At 38.8% G+C, this 18964-nt stretch overlaps 2 protein-coding genes across 2 annotated transcripts in view; one reads left to right on the forward strand and one right to left on the reverse strand.

Moving 5' to 3' along the window:
- Positions 1-18964, reverse strand: part of alg11 (ALG11 alpha-1,2-mannosyltransferase) — a 357044-nt gene that overhangs the window by 249587 nt on the left and 88493 nt on the right. The gene's annotated exons all lie outside the window — the stretch shown is intronic.
- Positions 11771-18964, forward strand: part of LOC114650206 (serine/threonine-protein kinase Nek5-like) — a 78444-nt gene continuing 71250 nt past the window's right edge. The window contains exons 1-3 of the mRNA XM_028799694.2: positions 11771-11932; positions 13357-13497; positions 17499-17595. Of these exons, the coding sequence (XP_028655527.1) occupies positions 13381-13497; positions 17499-17595 (214 nt within the window). The 5' untranslated portion in view covers positions 11771-11932; positions 13357-13380. The remainder of the gene's footprint in view (positions 11933-13356; positions 13498-17498; positions 17596-18964) is intronic.

Raw genomic sequence — 18964 nt, forward strand, 5'->3', positions numbered from 1 at the left:
AAGTAGGAAAGTTTTGCTACTTGCGTGTCATGTTGAATGAGCAAAAGAACATAAGAAATTTGACCATTGAGAGGAGAACGTGAAGTCCATCAAGATCATTTGTTTAGCTAATTGCTAAGTGGTTCCAGTATCTCATCCAGATTCTTCTACAGAGTTCCAGAGTCCCACAACTCTTTGTGCAAAGAAGTGCTTCCTGGCTTCAGTCCTAAATGCACTTCTCCTTATTTTCCGTGAGTATATGGTTCACTATTAAGTTGAAAGAAATCTACTGGATCCACTTTTGCAATGACTTTGAGAATTTTAAGACATGGAATAGGTCCCTACGCAGTCTCCTCTGTTCGAGACTAAACAGGTTTAATTCTCTCAGTCTGTCAAAGTAGGAAATGTCCTGCAGTCGAGGGATACACTTGGTTGTTCTCCTCTGCACAGTTTCAAGTGCTGCTATGTCTTTCTTGTAGTGTGGTGACCAGAATTGCACACAAGACTCCAGATGCGGTCTAACTAGTGCATTATATAGTTTGAGCATAATGTCCTTTTATTTATATTTAATAGTTTTTATGATATCACTTAACATTTTATTTGCCTTTTTAATTGTTTCTGCACATCATGTTCACACAACATTTTCTTTTAAGCAGATTCCTTTTCAGAGGTTGCTTCCTGTACGACAGTTTCTCTGATCTTATTTATAATTGATCTTCCTTTTACCCACAAATAGCAATTTCCACTTTTCTACATCAAACTGCATTTTTCAAGTTTTAGCCTAAGTGAGGGCACAGAAGTGACAGTGAGGGTGAGAAGTGTGTGAAAAGACTTCTCTTGAGCTTTTTCTCATTTTGACTTCTAAAGAAGCCTCTCTGGCATTGAAGGGTAAAGTTTATGAAAGTTGTGTGTAGTGCTAGGGTGTTGTACCATGTTAGCCATTATCAATGTAATGGGAAGACAAGCAAAATGACACCTTTTATTGGCTAACTAAAAAGATTACAATATGCAAGCTTTCAAGGCAACTCGGACCCCTTCTTCAGGCAAGATGTAATCAATACATTACATCTAGATACATTACATCTTGCCTGAAGACAGGGTCTGAGTTGCCTCGAAAGCTTGCATATTGTAATCATTTTAGTTACCGAAAGCTGTGTGAAAAGTAGTACGCTGGGAGTGAGACATGGCCGATGAAAGAGAAACAGGAAGCAAAGCTGGAAAGAATAAAGTGGAGAATGATCAGATGGATATGTGGACTTTCACAGAGTGAGAGGAAGATGAATGCCAACTTAAGGGAAAGACTTGGTGTGGAGACAATGGGTGTTGTGCTGTGGAGAAACAGACTAGGGTGGTTTGAGCATGTGGTGTGAAAGGCAGAGTTTAAATGGTTGAAGAGGATGATGGAGGTCAACGGTTGAAGAAGATGTGGTTTGGATGTGGTGTCAGATGACATAAAAAGATAGGGTTTCGCCCCAAAGGATACCCAGGACTGTGGAGGAAAAAGGCTTGGGGGACAACCAGCTAACCTGGGGAAACAAGGAAAATGGCTATTAAACTGATGATGATGATAATGATGATGCTCATCAACTGACTTTGACATGTGCTGGTATCATAACTGGCATGAACTGTACTCCTAATGTGTTGTCATACCATCTAGGGTTGAATCCTGACTGTTGCTGCTACTCTGGTTATTCATAATTCTGATTTGGACAATCAGGGGTAATAAATAGATGTATGGTCATCCATACAATGCTAATTTGAGATAAAGGACATCATTTAACTTTTAAGTTTTTTAAGTTCTTACATGTATAACATATAATGAAATGCAAGTTACTCATATGAACAAGATGATCTGTGTTGTAGGTTATGGGTTTGTACCGTATTTAGAGTTGGCACCTGCCTTGTGTATAATGCTGCAAGGACTTTGGCTCCCTGTGGCCCTGAATTGCATGGAAAAATTGATGGATGAGTATGGCATTATGAACCCAAAAACAATATTAGACTTTTAGAATTAACACATATACAGACTCCCTGTTTAGCACTACATGACAAGCACTTTCAGAGAGGTATGATTTACTTCAGAGCAACTTCACGCTGGTGATGATTCCCACTGCTACCACACACACCACAGGCTCAATTGCTTCTCTAGTTCATTATAAATTTTCAGGCTGGTTACTTTACAATTATTGATCCACGTCTTATAAAGACAGCTATAGATATTTGGATTTCATCTTAGCCTTCATTAGTTTGATTGTGTTCTGCTGAGACGTGTAGGTATAAAAGAACCAGTTATATGTTTAATTTAATCACATGCACAATAACTGTTAACAAAAAAAAAAGTGTATACATCCCGGAAGCTTAAGAATCCACCTAGTTTTTTAACTCAATCTATTTATTAGGTTACACAACATCCATAAATAATTCATTGCAGCCTGTAAATTAAATTGATAAACAAGCCATAGTGATCTCCCAAGGGCATTATCTTGTTAACTTAAACATTCTGATTTACAGGCTTGGCATCATGGCATGAAGCAGGTCATTTTCCTAATGGAGTCGCATTTAAGATTTAAGCAATTTATCTTCCATTTATGCTGGAAACCAAACCTAGCATTCAATGTTATTAGCAGGCTTTTCCTAATCCATTTCATTTTAATAATAATAATAATAATTCATTACATTTATATAGCGCTTTTCTCAGTACTCAAAGCGCTATCCACACAGGGAGGAACCGGGAAGCGAACCCACAATCTTCCACAGTCTCCTGTGTAGCTCACTGATACAAATTATATTTAGTAGCTTTCCTTTGCAATTTTAAATTACATACTGTATTTATTTGAATTCTGTGTGCACATTTAAAGTTCTTGACACATAGGGAAAAAGGAACCCACCCTGCTAGATGGAGAGTCTCACGTGAGACCTTAGGGGTGTTATGTCTACATTTCATTGTGGATGGTAACATAACATTAGGCACTTTCCCACTGCAGGATCTTTGTTTTCAGGAACCAGTGAGTTCCTGTATGATGTAGGCACTTGTTTTGATATGGTGTATGGTGCGGTGCACCAGGGAGGCAGCTTTGAAGAGTAAGAGTGCGAAGTGTGAGACTCCGTCTTCATCAATTACCAGTCACCAAAGTTCAAACCACTAACAGATCTGTAAGATGGTGGCACTGCTCAAGTGATTGATTTTACCAGTGTGCTACATGCTTTATGCACGAACACAGGTAAACAAAGAAGTGTGAACGAGGCTTTAGAGAGCAGTATTCCTTTTTTTCCACCCAAAGAGGAAAACCAAACTTTAAAAGCCCCCAAAAAATGTGTTTTGCATTTTGCAACTGTGTAACTGCCTGCAAAACGAATTGGTATACAGTATACTTGTTTTGCTAACCACTATTTACAATATTCTGTTCAGCAATGTTTCCATATATATATATATATATATATATATATATATATATATATATATATATATATATATATATATAGTGAAGGATTGCCGGCTTTCTACTCCGGCCCTCACCCCCAGGCCGCCAGGAAGAGCTCTCCCAGCAGCGTGGACGTGCCCCGACTTCCAGCAGGGCCTCATGGACTATGCAGTTTTTATACACAGCCCTGCTGGATACCTTGGGGGCCACCGGGAGTCGCTGTAGGGGGGCTCATGGACTCTTCTGTGCCCTATAACCCGGGAGTACGTCACAGTCACATGACAGGAAGGAGCGACGTGCTCCCGGGTTGAAGAAAAGGACTGTTTACCCTGACCCGGAAGGAAAAAGGAACTGTGGACTGTTGGACAGGAACACCTCCGGGTCAGGGAATATAAAAGGACGATGGGAAATCCCAGACGTTGAGCTGAGCTGGGTGGAAGGGTGGCAACGCGTCTGGGAGTGGAGGATTGATTATTGTGTATTGTTTATTGATTAGTTATATGAGTATTGGGGAGTGGAGGGTGCTTTGTGCACATTATTGTCTAAATAAAAGAAATATTTGGACTTTTACCTGGTGTCTGACGTCTAGTCTGAGGGTTCAAGGGGTCACGGAGACCCATAATCTATCACAATATATATATATATATATATATATATATATATATATATATATATATACACATACATACATACACACACTCACTACTTTACTACAGTATGCTAATACTGTGTAGGGTATCTTTGTTGGTGGATTCTACAAGATGTTGAAAATATTCCTTTGAGATTCTGGTCCATGTTGACATGATTGCATCATGCAGTTTTTGAAAATTTGTCAGCTGCACATTCATTGGGATTACATCAGAGATCAACTCTGAGCCCTTTCTTATTTGCAATGGTGATGGATAGGTTGACAGATGAGATTAGACAGGAGTCCCCGTGGACTATGATGTTTGCTGATGACATTGTGATCTGTAACGAGTAGGGAGCAGGTTGAGGAGAGCCCAGAAAGGTGGAGATATGCTCTAGAGAGGAGAGGAATGAAGATCAGTAGGGACAAGACAGAATACATGTGTGTAAGTGAGAGGGAGGTCAGTGGAATGGTGAGGATGCAAGGAGTAGAGTTGGTGAAGGTGGATGAGTTTAAATACTTGGGATCAACAGTACAGAGTAATGGGGATTGTGGAAGAGATGTGAAAAAGAGAGAGAAGGCAGGGTGGAATGGGTGGAGAAGAGTGTCAGGAGTAATTTGTGACAGACGGATATTAGCAAGAGTGAAAGGGAAGGGCTACAAGACGGTAGTGAGACCAGCTATGTTATATGCGTTGGAGACGGTGGCACTGACCAAAAAACAGGAGACAGAGCTGGAGGTGGCAGAGTTAAAAGTGTTAGCATTTGCATTGGGTGTGACGAGGATGGACAGGACTAGAAATGAGTGCATTAGAGGGTCAGCTCAGGTTGGATGGTTTGGAGACAAAGTCAGAGAAGTGAGATTGCATTGGTTTGGACATTTGCAGAGGAGAGATGCTGGGTATATTGGGAAAAGGATGCTAAGGATAGAGCTGCCAGGCAAGAGGAAAAGAGGAAGGCCTAAGAGAAGGTTTATGGATGTGGTGAGAGAGGACATGCAGGTGATGGGTGTGACAGAGCAAGATGCAGAGGATAGGAAGATATGGAAAAAGATGATCTGCTGTGGCAACCCCTAACAGGAACAGCCAAAAGAAGAAGAAAGAATAAGTCAGCTGCACATTCATGCTGCAAATCACTCATTATACCATGTCTCAAAGGTATTCCGATCCGGTGACTAGGAAAGCCACTAAAGGAACACTGAACTCATTGTCGTGTTCATTAAACCATCCTGAGATGGTCTTTAGTCACTGACATGGCGCATTATCATGCTGGAAATAGTCATTGGATGATTAGTAAATTGTGGCCATGAAGGGATACTGTATACATGATTAGCAACAATATTCAAATTGGCTATGGCATTCAAGTGTTTAGGTGGGGGTTGAATTTTGCTTTGATTTTGTTAAGTTTTACTTGATTGTATGGAATGTTATCTGCTTATAAGTAAAATCATAAAAAAATTAAACAAAACAATGGCCCAAAGTGTGTCAAGAAAACATTCCCCACACCTTTACATCACCACCAGCAGCCTGGACTGTTGACACAAGGCAAGTTGGGTGCTAGGATTCATGCTGTTGGTCATGTAATCTGGCCTTATCACCTGTATTCCTCAGCAGAAATCGAGAATTGAGCCTCATCAGACCAGGCTATGTTTCTCCAGCCTTCAACTGTCCAGTTTTGGTGAGCCTGTGTCCACTGCAGCCTCAGCGTCCTTGGGTGTAAGGAGTTGAACACAATGTAGCTTTCTGCTTTTGTAGCTCATTCGTCTTATGGTTCATGGTGTTATGTATTCAAAGATGTTTTTCTTCTCATTACAGTTGCACAGAGTGGTTATCTGAATCCCATACCCTTTTTTTTCCAGCTTGAATCAGTCTGACCATTCTAATCTGACCTCTCTCCTCAACAAGGTGTTTCCATCCACAGAACCACTGCTCACTGGATATTTTTTTTTTGTTTTTCACATCATTCTGAGTAAATTCTACAGACTGTTGTGCATGAAAATGTCAGGAGATCAGCAGTTACAGAAATACTCAAGCCTGCCTGGCACCAACAAAATTGCCACGGTTGAAATCGCTGACATAGCATTTGTTCCTCATTATGGTGTTTGATGTGAACATTAACCAAAGCTCTTGACCAGTATCTGCATGATGTTGTGCATTGCGCTGCTGCCATATGATTAGCTGATTAGATAAATGCAAGGATTAGCATGTGTACAGGTGTTCCTAATAATTTGTTAAAGTGAATGTGTATGTATGTGGACTTTCTGCCATCTGTTTTGTCTTCAGTAAGTGAAAGGCATGTCCAATTGGGCTGAGGTCAGTTGAATGACCTACCCTTTCAAAAATATTTGACTTCTTTTCCCTGAAAAGCACTTGGGTTGCTTTCGCAGTATGTTTTGGCTAACTGTCCATCTGAATTGTGAAGCATTGTCCTATCAGTTTTGCAGCATTTGGCTGAATCTGAGCAGGTAGTATATAGCCTTGTACACTTCAGAAATCCTCCTGCAGCTTCTGCCAGCAGTCATATCATCAATAAACACTAGAGACTGATATCCATTCGCAGCCATGCATGATCATGCCATAAACCTGCCTCTACCATTTTTCACAGATTCTCTTCTCTTTTCTTCTCTTCTCCATACTCTTCTCTTTGCAACATTCTGGTACATATTGATCTTAGTGAATTTCCCATTGGGATTAATAAAGTATCTATCTATCTATCTATCTATCTATCTATCTATCTATCTATCTATCTATCTATCTATCTATCTATCTATCTATCTATCTATCTAGTTCCCTTTGTCCAAAAAAATTATTCCAGAACTGCACATGATTTAAATTTTTTTCTGTCAAAGTCTAATCTGTCTGCCTAAATTTAAGGATTACTAGTGTTTGCACCTTGCGGTAAACCCTCTGTCTTTACTTTCATAAAGTTTTCTCTTGATTGTAGGCTTTGGAAATGATAGCTCTACCTCCCGGTGAGTGTTCTTGGTTTGGTTACATGGTGTAAAGGGGTTCTTCTCCATCAAGGACAGAATTCTGCAATCATCCAGCACAGTTGTCTGCTATGGTTTTCCAGACCTTCTGGTGTTGCTGAGTTCACCACTGTGTATGTTCCTTCTTTTTAAGAATGTACCATATGGTTGATTTGACCACTTCTTGCGTTTCTGCTATCTCTCTAAAGGGTTTGTTTTGTTTTCTCAGCCTAATGATGGACTGTTTTTCGCTTGTATGGACAGCATTTTTGACCTCATATTGCAAGTTCACAGTGACAGCTTCCAAATGCAAATTCAACATTTGGAATAAATTCCAGACTTTTACCTGTTTAATAGTTAATGAAATAATGGGGGACTTCTCCCACCTAGCTATGGAACAGCTTATCAGTCAAATGTCCATATACTTTTGAGCCCCTAGAAATGGAGGGGTTATGCAGAAAAATGGCTGTCATTCCTAAACAGCTCATACAATATTTTTGGTAATCACCTCAAATTAAAGCTGAAAGTCTACATTTTAATCACATAATGATTGCTTTATTTCAAATACATTATAAGGGTGTACAGAGCCAAAATTATAAAAATTTTGTCACTGTCCAAATACTTATGGACTTGACTATATATATATAATGGCTCCTACGTTGAGAGCAGACATCCTGCCATGGTTGTCATCCATCATTATCTTTAAGACTAAATACTGTCAGCTGTGCCTGAAGACTCAAAGTCACTAATGTCTGAAAATCTTCAAGATGTCATTCAACTCACTATATCACATCAAAATTGAAGAAAACAACAAAGATCCACAAGATACAGAGCAGCTCCTTGTAAGTCTAATAAACTATGACATTGTCTTGGATTTGTAACCATTTTGGATGAGTTCACTGCCTTTTTTGAAAGTGGTTATGGTAAATTTAGTGGGAAAGAATCACTGACACCCTTGTTTGCTTTGTCTCTCGGTCAAACAGGCAAAATGAAACATCTTTCTGATGTGAAAGGAAAAGCATAGTAACTTAAAAAAAAGTTACAACCTTTTTTCAGCTCCTTTTTGGAAATTCCCAGGGGCTCCTAGGCCAGTCATAAGATATAATTCTCTGGCATATTCATCGCTGGGTCCTCTCCCGGTGGGCTGTGCCTGGTACACCCCTAATGAAAGGCATCTGGGGCTCATCTAATTATATGTCTAAACTACATAAATTGCTTCCTTTTGATCTGGATCACAGCAGTTCTTCTCCAAGACCCTACTTGTTGCTGAGCTCCTTGACCTATTATGGAGAACATGTACACAGGTATCCTATACAGGAACCTCATTTTGACCGCATGTACTTAAGAACCCATTCTTTCCATCACTGCAGTATCCTTATGCTGTGGCTAAAATAAAAGTGACAGTATCTAATAGTGATTCCTAACAGAAAAACAAGTGTCTAATGATAGTCTGAGTAGCTTATGACTTATAGAATCAAACAATGAAGGCACTGATTCTCTGAAATACCACAGGTAAAATGTACAGAAAGAAAGAAAGAAAGAGAGAAATTAAGACAGAAGGATAATATCATAAAACATTTTGTAAAGCAGCTCTAAGACTGAAAGATCGCCACTGACAGAGCTCTTGTTCTCCAGGCGTCAAAAACAACAAAACATTGAAAGCCTTATAGTAAAGAACAACAACAGCGTCCCTTACGATGGACTGGTACTACATCCATGGTTGGTGTGTGCTACATGCCCATTGTTGTTGGGAAAGGCGCCGACTCCCTATGAAGAATAAACAGAGTTCTTAAAATAGATGGATTGATGTAAATTGACAGGTGCAAAAAAAGAAATAATGAAAAAACAATCTTAAAATACTTCAGTTAGGTTTAACTTTTAAAAACTAGTTTAGGAGGCAAACACTCTCTCCCATTCTGTATATGTTCTGTTTGTTTTTCAACACTCCTATAGCAACTTGTGTTTGACTTTCTAAATCAATATGATTACATTGACATGTTGAATCTAAAAGTCCATTTAACCATCCATCCATTTTCCAACCCGCTGAATCCGAACACAGGGTCACGGGGGTCTGCTGGAGCCAATCCCAGCCAACACAGGGCACAAGGCAGGAAACAATCCTGGGCAGGGTGCCAACCCACCACAGGACACACACAAACACACCCACACACCAAGCACACACTAGGGCCAATTTAGAATCGCCAATCCACCTAACCTGCATGTCTTTGGAATGTGGGAGGAAACTGGAGTGCCCGGAGGAAACCCACGCAGACACGGGGAGAACATGCAAACTCCACGCAGGGAGGACCCGGGAATCAAACCCAGGTCCCCAGATCTCCCAACTGCGAGGCAGCAGCGCTACCCACTGCGCCACCGTGCCGCCCTCCATTTAACCAGGAAATACATAATAAAAAACAATAAGTGACTGTGAGTTTAATTTCTATCACCTTCAATTTGCTTATTGAACGAAGGGTCACAGCAGCAGCATGGACAGTCCAGGCCACTCCATCCTCAGAAATTTCTTCTGACTCAAATGATAGATAAATAGATTTTAGACTTAGTTTCCAAAACTCAAGAAAAATGGAACAACTATAACAAACAACAACAATCATCCCCCAAGCACACACAAGAACTCCTGTCTTGCCAAATAATGAGAACTATTACCAATCTAATAATAGGTTTGCATGCAATTCCTCCAGCATGTCCTGGGTCTGCCCCTTGATCTTCTCCCAATGGGCCACGTCATGTACATATTGGAAAAGAGGTACCAAGGAGGTATCCTAAACTACTGTAAGTGTTCAAACCACCTCAGCTGCCTATTCTCAGTTTAGAGAAACAGTGATTCTATTTCTATCTCCTGAACAGCACCATATCTTTGCTAACTATACTTGTGATCTCAGTGTTTTAATCACTACTCACAGTGTCTGACCACAGGTCATCCTTGGAGCTATATTGTCTGAAGATGTGCTTCTGTTAGGGTTATACATGGCAAACTAATCTAGGTGAACAAATTGACAAATGCACCATTCTCAAGCTCTTTGGCGGACTTTCTGTTAGAGCCCAAAATTTTGCATTTTGACTCATCAGTCCAGAGAACCTGCTTCTACTTTTCTGCACTCCAGTATTTGTATTTTCCTCAGAAGGAACGTTGTTTGGCTCCGCCTTGGGAAGAATAGCTTTTTGGTCATAAATCTTCCATGAACACTAGTTATGATAAGACTTCTCCAGAATGTAGCTAACTCCACCTGTTGGTTCTGAACTGATAGTGTGTTGGCCATCTTTCAATTTCAAAGGGAAGTAAGTTTGATTAATTTCTTATTGGCTCCACACAACTTCAGTGACTGATCACTGCATTTCTGATCCTCCAACTTGCCTGTTTCTTTTTTGATTCTGAAGGAGAGTATGCTTGGACAGTCTAGAAACACCTGTATGCGGCAATCTTTCTATTTGGGAGAGGCCACCTTGTGCCTTGTCACTATGCTTACTTTGGCATGGTGTAAGATTTGCAAGTTAAACCTCACCTCTTCAGTGAGATTGATTCTTGCTCAGCTTTATTGCCTCTAGACAGCTTTTTCTGATTCAGTTAATCACTTTGATTCAACACATGATGTCATTGACCATTAGCACTTGTTTGTTACATTTGCTTAATCAAGCACTGGTATATTCTTTCACAAATCTCACATTGTATTCTTTTTTGCAAAAGGAAAGTCTGAAATTATAAAATGCGCTCTTTCCTACTGACACACTCATCCACACTTAAAAATAATGGTACTGTAATAAACTTAACTGAGTTGTGTGGTTTCCTGTAGAATGCTTGACAAAGAACTCTGTTAGAAATAATTCTTTGGGTTTGAAATAGGAAATTGCTTATATGACTTTTGATATGTGGACAAAACTGCCATCTTTAATTTAAATTTACCTAGTCTGATACTGACAGATCAAAAAAAAAACCTGAACTGAGTCTGATTTATTTATCCATCGAGATTCCTTTCAAAATAACAAATCTGTTAGGCTGTGGAGCCTATCTAAACAAATTAAAGTTCTTTCTGGAACTTGACATGGAAGGTTCTTTTGGGAAACAAAAACGGTTCCCCAATGGCACCGCTGTGAAGAACTACTCTGGCAACTTGGATTTTTAAGATTGGAGAAGACAAACAGAGCACCTAAGAGGATTACTTATCGAAGACCGTTCCTCTGCAGGTAAAGCCCATCGTTCTGTTTGCATGGCCAGCAGCGAGCATTGGTTGGCATCCTGACTTTGAATTAGCTCGTGGTGCTGGGGAAACTGTGGTAGACATTGTTACCTATAGTGTAGCATGCACTGTATGTTTAGGTTCAGGGCGAGGCCCCGAGGACTCTAGGAGCCGCAGAACATTCCAGAGTGGCCGAAGAATGCGGTAATGGGGTTGACCGTGATGGCATCCATGGTCATTTAAGGGCCGACCCCCGCCAATATTAACAGAGTGCTAGGTCCGTTGCTTTATTTCTCTAATCCCTCAGTCGTTACATTATTATTTACTATAAAATAAAATAAAGAACTTACTGTCCTGCTAGTTTGTTCGTCCTTTTCCACGAATTGATTCGGATCATAGTGCAATAAAGGTCAACCCAATGCAGTTAACATAATTAGATGACAATAAGAAAAGTGCGAACATTTTGAAATCCAAATTAGTAGAAGACCGCCGCTGTATGTATTCTGATCAACTCTTTATCGAGCTTCACCTGAAAACGCGTGGAACTACATCTCCCAGCATACCCTCGGGGTGACGTTCGCCAAACTCAAGGTAAACGGAGCTTTTCAAGCTCAATCGACAACTAAGGCTTTCGTTTCCACCCAAAGAACCCAGACGACCGACAACTATATATATAACTTAGAGCATTACGTTTCTAATATTGATAGGTATATAGATGGACAGTTTATCGAAGATTTCATAAGGTACGTTTCTCCTTTATGCGCGTGTGTTGTTTATGCATCGCTATAGCAACCAGTATAGCTAAATTGTCTTTATTTCAACAACGCTTTAAAATCTGTCTACATGGTTAAACATTTCCATCAAGTTCTGTAACTTGTTTATCATTAGATAAATTAACTTTACATAATACAATGAAAAGAATAAAATCGAATAAGTCGGCCCTGAAATACTATTGTTGGTATAAAGTGACATTAAATTGTGTGTGAGTTAGTGGCAGATTTGGCCATGTGACTGTGTATTAGAATAAGCAGGTACCACAAATAAATAAATTAGTTTGTCCTGTACATCACGTTAAAATTGCCTTCTAGTTAACCGAAAGGTGCTTATAATATTCTTTTTCATTGTTTGTCATCTCGTTATGCATTATTCTTTTTTATTATTATTGTAGTTTGTTGACTAAATTGGTAAATGTGCACGTGAACCTGGCACATTATCCAAGAATGATTTCCTGCCTTGCACGTGCTGCTGTAGTGTGGGGCTCTGGCTTACTGTAACCTTTATTTAGATTAAGTGGAAGAAAGGATATAGTCAGAAAAATAAAAAATATATATATGTTTTGTTAAAAATGTAGACATTACTACGGTTATTTTTTAGTTTAGTTTAGTTTTATTTGTGAGATACTTATAAAGAATAATAATGATAATTTATTTATTTGATTTAAATGGCACCCTTACATTATACAGTATTACTGTGTGTGGCTATGTAAACTGTGATAAACTGACATCCCACACAACATTTACTTTCTGTTTGGTCCCAGTGCTGCTAGCTCCTGGTGACCATTTTGTAGAATAAGCAGGTTCAGAATACCTATTTTTTATTAATATGATGATTATTATTTCTATGCAAGAAAACACTTTGAAAATATATTAGTACTATATTTTTTATTATTATTAATAGTAGTTTGCATTAATTTTATCATATTCAAATTCTGTTTTAATATACTTTACATTCATAGAGTATTTTACATTACAAAAAACTATAACAAAAGACAATTTGCTAATAATGCTACTTGGATAGGATTGCACCACTGCACTGGAAATAGTAGATTCAGAAAATGAATTAATTGATAGCTGGTTTTACTGAGTACCGTAGTGTGCAAACATGGCTATGCAGCATCTTTGAATTTTTGTATTTTCATCTCCTATATCAATGTAACAAACCATCACTTTAAATGCTGAACCTTTTAGTGGATACAGGAATGAATTATACATTTAACCTCTTTCTTATTTTTAGACCAAAGTAACATTTGTGCAGGTACAGAGCTGAACTGAAGCCAATACACTAAAAGGTGTCATTCATGATAATTCATGAGTCACAATTAAATTTAACTGAATTTTCTTTTCTTTTTTTGCCCATTCACTAATTGCTGTTTATATCTATATTCTAGGCTATCTCTGAGTAAAAGCTAACAATGGATAAATATGAAGTTGTTCGAATGATTGGTGAAGGAGCCTTTGGGAAGGCATTTTTGGTGAAATTAAAGGTGACAAATAAACAATGTGTGATTAAGGAAGTCAATTTTTCAAAGGTAAATATGCATTAAGTTTTTTTATATAAGTCTGTAGTATTGTACCACATTAGCCATTATGGATACAACGAGAAGTCAAGCAAAATGACACCTTTTATTGGCTAACGGAACCGATCACAATATGCAAGCTTTTGAGGCAGCTCAGGCCCCTTCTTCAGGCAAGTTGTAGTCTTGATGCCTGAAGAAGGTGCCTGAGCTACCATGAAAGCTTACGTATTGTAATATGTTCAGTTATCCAATAAAAGGTGTCATTTTGCTTGACTTCTTATTGTATAATTCTGGAGAATTACTTAGACAAATATTGTACATCTAAATACTAAATTAGCCATTTTTTGTTTTCCTTGTTTCAGGGATAGGTAAATATATTCTTTTTTTATTTATTAAATTGAAGGATGCTCTGAAACATCAACAAGGAAAGGGGTTTTGAAAATAGATTGACATTCATGAACTGACCAGTTCTTAGCCTGAATTTTAATTTAATAGGATCCTAATGTATTTTGTCCAACCATTTTAAAACCTGATTTAAAAGATTTTACATGACAGGGATCTTAAGCTATAGCATATCTTGCAATTTCTTATGCTGCTGACATACAAATTGCTAGTGATATAAACATATACGTTGTTTGTCTGATCCAGTGCTTATCACCATGATGCTGTATAAGTTGGTTCAGAAAATGGGTGGGTGACGGGACGCCTAGGGCTTAATGAAAGATAACAAGTATGGCTCTGCAATGGGAAACTTAACATGGGGATACTCTAGAACCTTATAGGTACATTTTAATTAGGCTTCTTATTGTGAACGTTTGAGTTTATGCAAATAATAAACTGTAATCTCAGTTTGTATTTTGATTACAACTTGATTTAATCAGCCTATCTTCTGGTGAAGAATGACAAGGTGGCACAGAGTTTCAGTGCTGTTACTTTAGAACCCCAGAAGCCTATGCTTCTTTCTTAACTTGGCTGCTGTTTTTGTGGAGTTTACATATGCTCATTTTATGCATGTGCATTTTCTTAGTGTACTGTGCTTTCCCTACACGTTGCTGAGGCACACTTCTATTTAAAGTTTTTTGACACCTGTAAATGGACCTGAGATGAGTGAGTGTGGGTTTTGTATGTGAATGTGCTTTGGAATGGAGTGGCATTCCAAGCAGGGTCGCTCCTTGCTCCAGTATTAGCTGGAAGGCTGTGTCTTTCTGCGGTCTTGTAGTAAACTGAGTGAATATACAAATGTATAGACAGATGTTCTGGACAATATGATTATATGCCACTTTTTTGTTGTTGCACCAGCTATGAGGTCACTTAATAGCTTTAGCAATGTGGGTGCTCAGTGTCACATGGTGTCAACTCTGTTCAGTGCAAAATTTTGTGCCAGTGAGTCAGCTGGAGAATAACTGCATCCATCTGGAGTAACATGTAACTTTAACCATGACTTTTTTAAGCATCATGTCAAATTAAAGTATGAATACAGAAGCAGTGAAACTCTGAGTTTGCCTGATCAGTGTGCTCATTTACAAATGTTTCTTTGATTTAGAGAATGACCATAAAGAATCCTGCAGCCCATTGTGTTCTCTCATAAACTATATTGAATTGTCTTAAAAGCTGAAAAACCTGTGATGGCTCAATCCTTGTTGTGGCTGATTATGCCAGCATGTGGCTAAATTAAGAATATGAACATTGTATTATGGTGTAAAATTCAAGCAACATAAGACATTGTTTACCCCAAAAAAAAACTTTAAAAAATTGAGCTGTGTTTTACCATCTATCATAGGAAAACACCTTTAAGTATTTTTTCTTCCTGAAACAAGCGGCAAAGAAATCCAAATTATGGCTTTATTAAACCTAACAACAATGAGGAATGATTAAAAGTCAAGAACAATATAGCATTGCTAAACAGAGTTGTTCTTCTATAAATAAGTGGAAATTACTTCCCCACTTTTCCAGCTCCCATGTACTACAGATACACTCTTCCCACTTCCCATATGTCTATCCCGTCTCTTATTATTTCTACAGATTCTTGTCCTAGGTTTTGAACCATTTCTGGAATTAGGACTGTCTCCGTTAAACTATTGGACCCCAAGGTTAAAGCACCCTTTATCCACTGCTGGTGACCTCTACCGCTACTATTTGGGTTGCCTTTTCTCTCTCTCTCTTGGATAACAGAGCTCCATCAACTGCTGTGGTTGTTCTCTGCTGTCATCTTTTGTATTGGAGAAGTTTAAACATCATACTGCCTGTCTAGTGCAATTAGCAGGGTTACTTCTGATATGCTTAAAGTACATCAAGAGCTTGCTATTTCATAGCCATCCCATCTGCTCAATGCGTAAGCATACAAAAAATTTGTCGTTGTGGCTTTTCTTTTTTTCTGTCCCTTGCTAAGATTTTCCACTCTCCTATGCCTCTCTGGTGCCCAAGGACTTCTGTCAATTGTCCATCCATCCATTATCCAACCCGCTGAATCCGAACACAGGGTCACAGGGGTCTGCTGGAGCCAATCCTAGCCAACACAGGGCGCAAGGCAGGAACCAGTCCCGGGGAAGGCGCCAACCCACTGCAGGACACACACACACACACACACCCACACACCAAGCATACACCAGGGCCAATTTGGAATCACCAATGCACCTAACCTGCATGTCTTTGGACTGTGGGAGGAAACCGGAGCACCCGGAGGAAACCCACGCAGACACAGGGAGAACATGCAAACTCCACGCAGGGAGGACCCAGGAAGCGAACCCAGGTCTCCTAACTGCGAGGCAGCAGCGCTACCCACTGTGCCACCGTGCCGCCCTCTGTCAATTGTACCACAGATTTTTACAGTTACATTATAGTTTAATGCATATTTGAAGCTAATAGTTTGATGAGAGGTTTAATAATGTATAACAAGAGATATTTCATTTTTGCTGTCTGATTCTTCTGCTCAATCACTAATATGCTGCAGATTAGTTTTGAAGTCTTAGTTAAAGTTTGTGTGGCTTTTCTTGTTATCTTCTCAAATGAATGGTATAATTAGCCATGATAAGACATTTTTCACAGCAATTGCAACATAATCACTATAGGAACTTAATGTACAAGGAATGTGTCGTTCCTTCATAGGAAATATACAGTACCTATAAACTATAGTACATATTACAGAATAACATTATGTAACTGGAGTCGTATGTAAAATACTGAGACCACTGAAAAAAAATCAGTAATCCTATTTAAATTTTACTCCTAAAATGAACTCCACAATAATTCTTTTTTAAATAACATAACTTTTGCTGAAAGGGTGACATTGTGGATACAAACTTAGTGCTGCTGTGTAACAGCTCCAGGAACCTGACCTGAACTGCCTTTATGGAGTCTGCACATTTTTCCAGTGCCTGTATGTGTTTACCTCAGGTACAAAGGTTTCTTTTTGGATTTAAAAGAGGTGCAGTTTGGGTTAATTAGTGACTCTAAGCTGGAGTCTTATAACCAAATGTTTATGTATGAATGAATGTTTCTTGTAATAGCTTTGTATCTCATTTAGAATTGGTACAGTTCAAACCATCAAGTGCAATCTATTCATAGAAAAATATCTACATAATATGTTTTGATTTTGTAACCTTCTTGTGAAAAGCTATATTAAGAATACTGTTCATAATGTCTTGTTTTGTTAATGTTCTAGTTTAATGTGTACTGTCAAAAAGGCTGTTCTGGTAGTTGTAGCTACCAACTAAGGAATCAGACTGTAAATGCTTGATGTAAATATTACATTACAGGTACAACACTGGAATTTCTAAAATAAGAATGTATTTCTGATATTAGTCACATGTCTTAAACCTCTGCTGTGGACTGTTCCGCTGGAAAGGTCATTATATCATAACATAAGATTTGTAGACCTGACAAGTGCAATTCAGTTTGTGTAGGTGTTGAAACCAGTCCTGGCAGCACTAGGCACAAGGCCGGAAACAACACCATAGTAGTTTCAGACATGTTGCTTAAATTAACCAAAATTTTTTTATGTTTTAATTTTTTAGATGCCAGCTAAAGAGAAGGAAGCTTCTCGCAAGGAAGTGACCCTTCTTTCTAGAATGAAGCATCCAAACATTGTTACATTTATAAATTCTTTTGAAGGTAAGTGTTCAGTAGAAATATTTTTTGAAAGAAATGAATGACATCTACTGGTATGTTGTTTTAAGTAAATTACATTTGCAGACTGTTGAGTTAACAGTAATCATTAATTAGCTGCATTTTATACAGCTCCCTTTTAGTAGCATCAGTGACTTGAGAAAGACATTGCATAAATGCAGTATATGCCATATGTGCATATGACAAATTAACAACTTCTTTATTCTCAATATGTGCATGGGATCACAAAGAGTGAGATTTTCACTAAATATCATTTCATGTCATTTTCTAACCCATTTAGTCCAGGTGAGGGTTGTGCAGGAGCCTATTCCACTGAACACATGGTGCATGGCAGGAACAAACCATGGATAGGGCGCCAGTTCATCTCAGGGAAACACACATACAGGCCAATTTAGCATTACCATTTCACCTAACCCACATGCCTTTGGACAGTAGGAGGAAACCAGAACGTCCAGCTTTAATAATCCCAATGGAAAATTAAATGGCCAATAAGGCTCATTAAAACATCTCTGTATGTATAAAATCCAATGTCTGTCTGTCTGTCTGTCCACTTTTCATAAGAGAAGTACTTAACTGATTTAGATCTGTTTTTTTTGTATAATTTGCTTGAACATTCCGGTCGATTTTGTGACTTCCCTCATTGTGCTATGTATCAAAGTTCACTTGCAGTACCGATCTATATGCGCGAATCCAAGAGACACACAGCAGGCCGAGGGGAGGGGGATAGGGCCCTCCTCACTCATGCGCCAGCCTCTGGGCATTCCTTACCTCTGCTTAGCTAGCGAATGAGAGAACTACTTAATGGATTTAGATCAGGTTTTTTTCTATGATTTACTTGAACATTCCGGTTGATTTTGCGACTTCTCTCTTTGCGCTAAGAATCATAGTTCTCCTGCAGGACTGCAGGATAGGGTGGTCCAGATCTAATTATGCAATTTTCATTACGTTATAACTTAAGTTTATTACATAGAGAATTCACAGCACCTGCCCTGCACATAGAGATTTCACTTAAAATTCTTTTTGTTGCCGATAGATGGCAGCATCTGCCCTGCATTCCAAAATGGCAGGGAGACGGTTGTCAGTCGAATAGTTGCATAATTAGATCTGGACCACCCTGTATTCGTGCTAATCCGAGACACAGGCTAGTATTTATATCTGTTAGACTTCTACATGATTTGTAGAGCCTGCAATTGATGTGGAGCAAGGAGTAGAGGAGGAAAGTTTGGATAGAGAGAAGATGCTAGGATTGCTGACGAATATGGAACTGCAAGTTTGAAGTGAAGATGCAGTAGTAGTGCAGAGGATAAAAATGGAAATCTCTATATATCAAATGTTAAGGTTTGTGTCTGCCTGT

The sequence above is a fragment of the Erpetoichthys calabaricus genome, chromosome 4 (assembly GCF_900747795.2).
Source record: "Erpetoichthys calabaricus chromosome 4, fErpCal1.3, whole genome shotgun sequence".
Taxonomy (NCBI): Eukaryota; Metazoa; Chordata; class Cladistia; order Polypteriformes; family Polypteridae; genus Erpetoichthys; species Erpetoichthys calabaricus.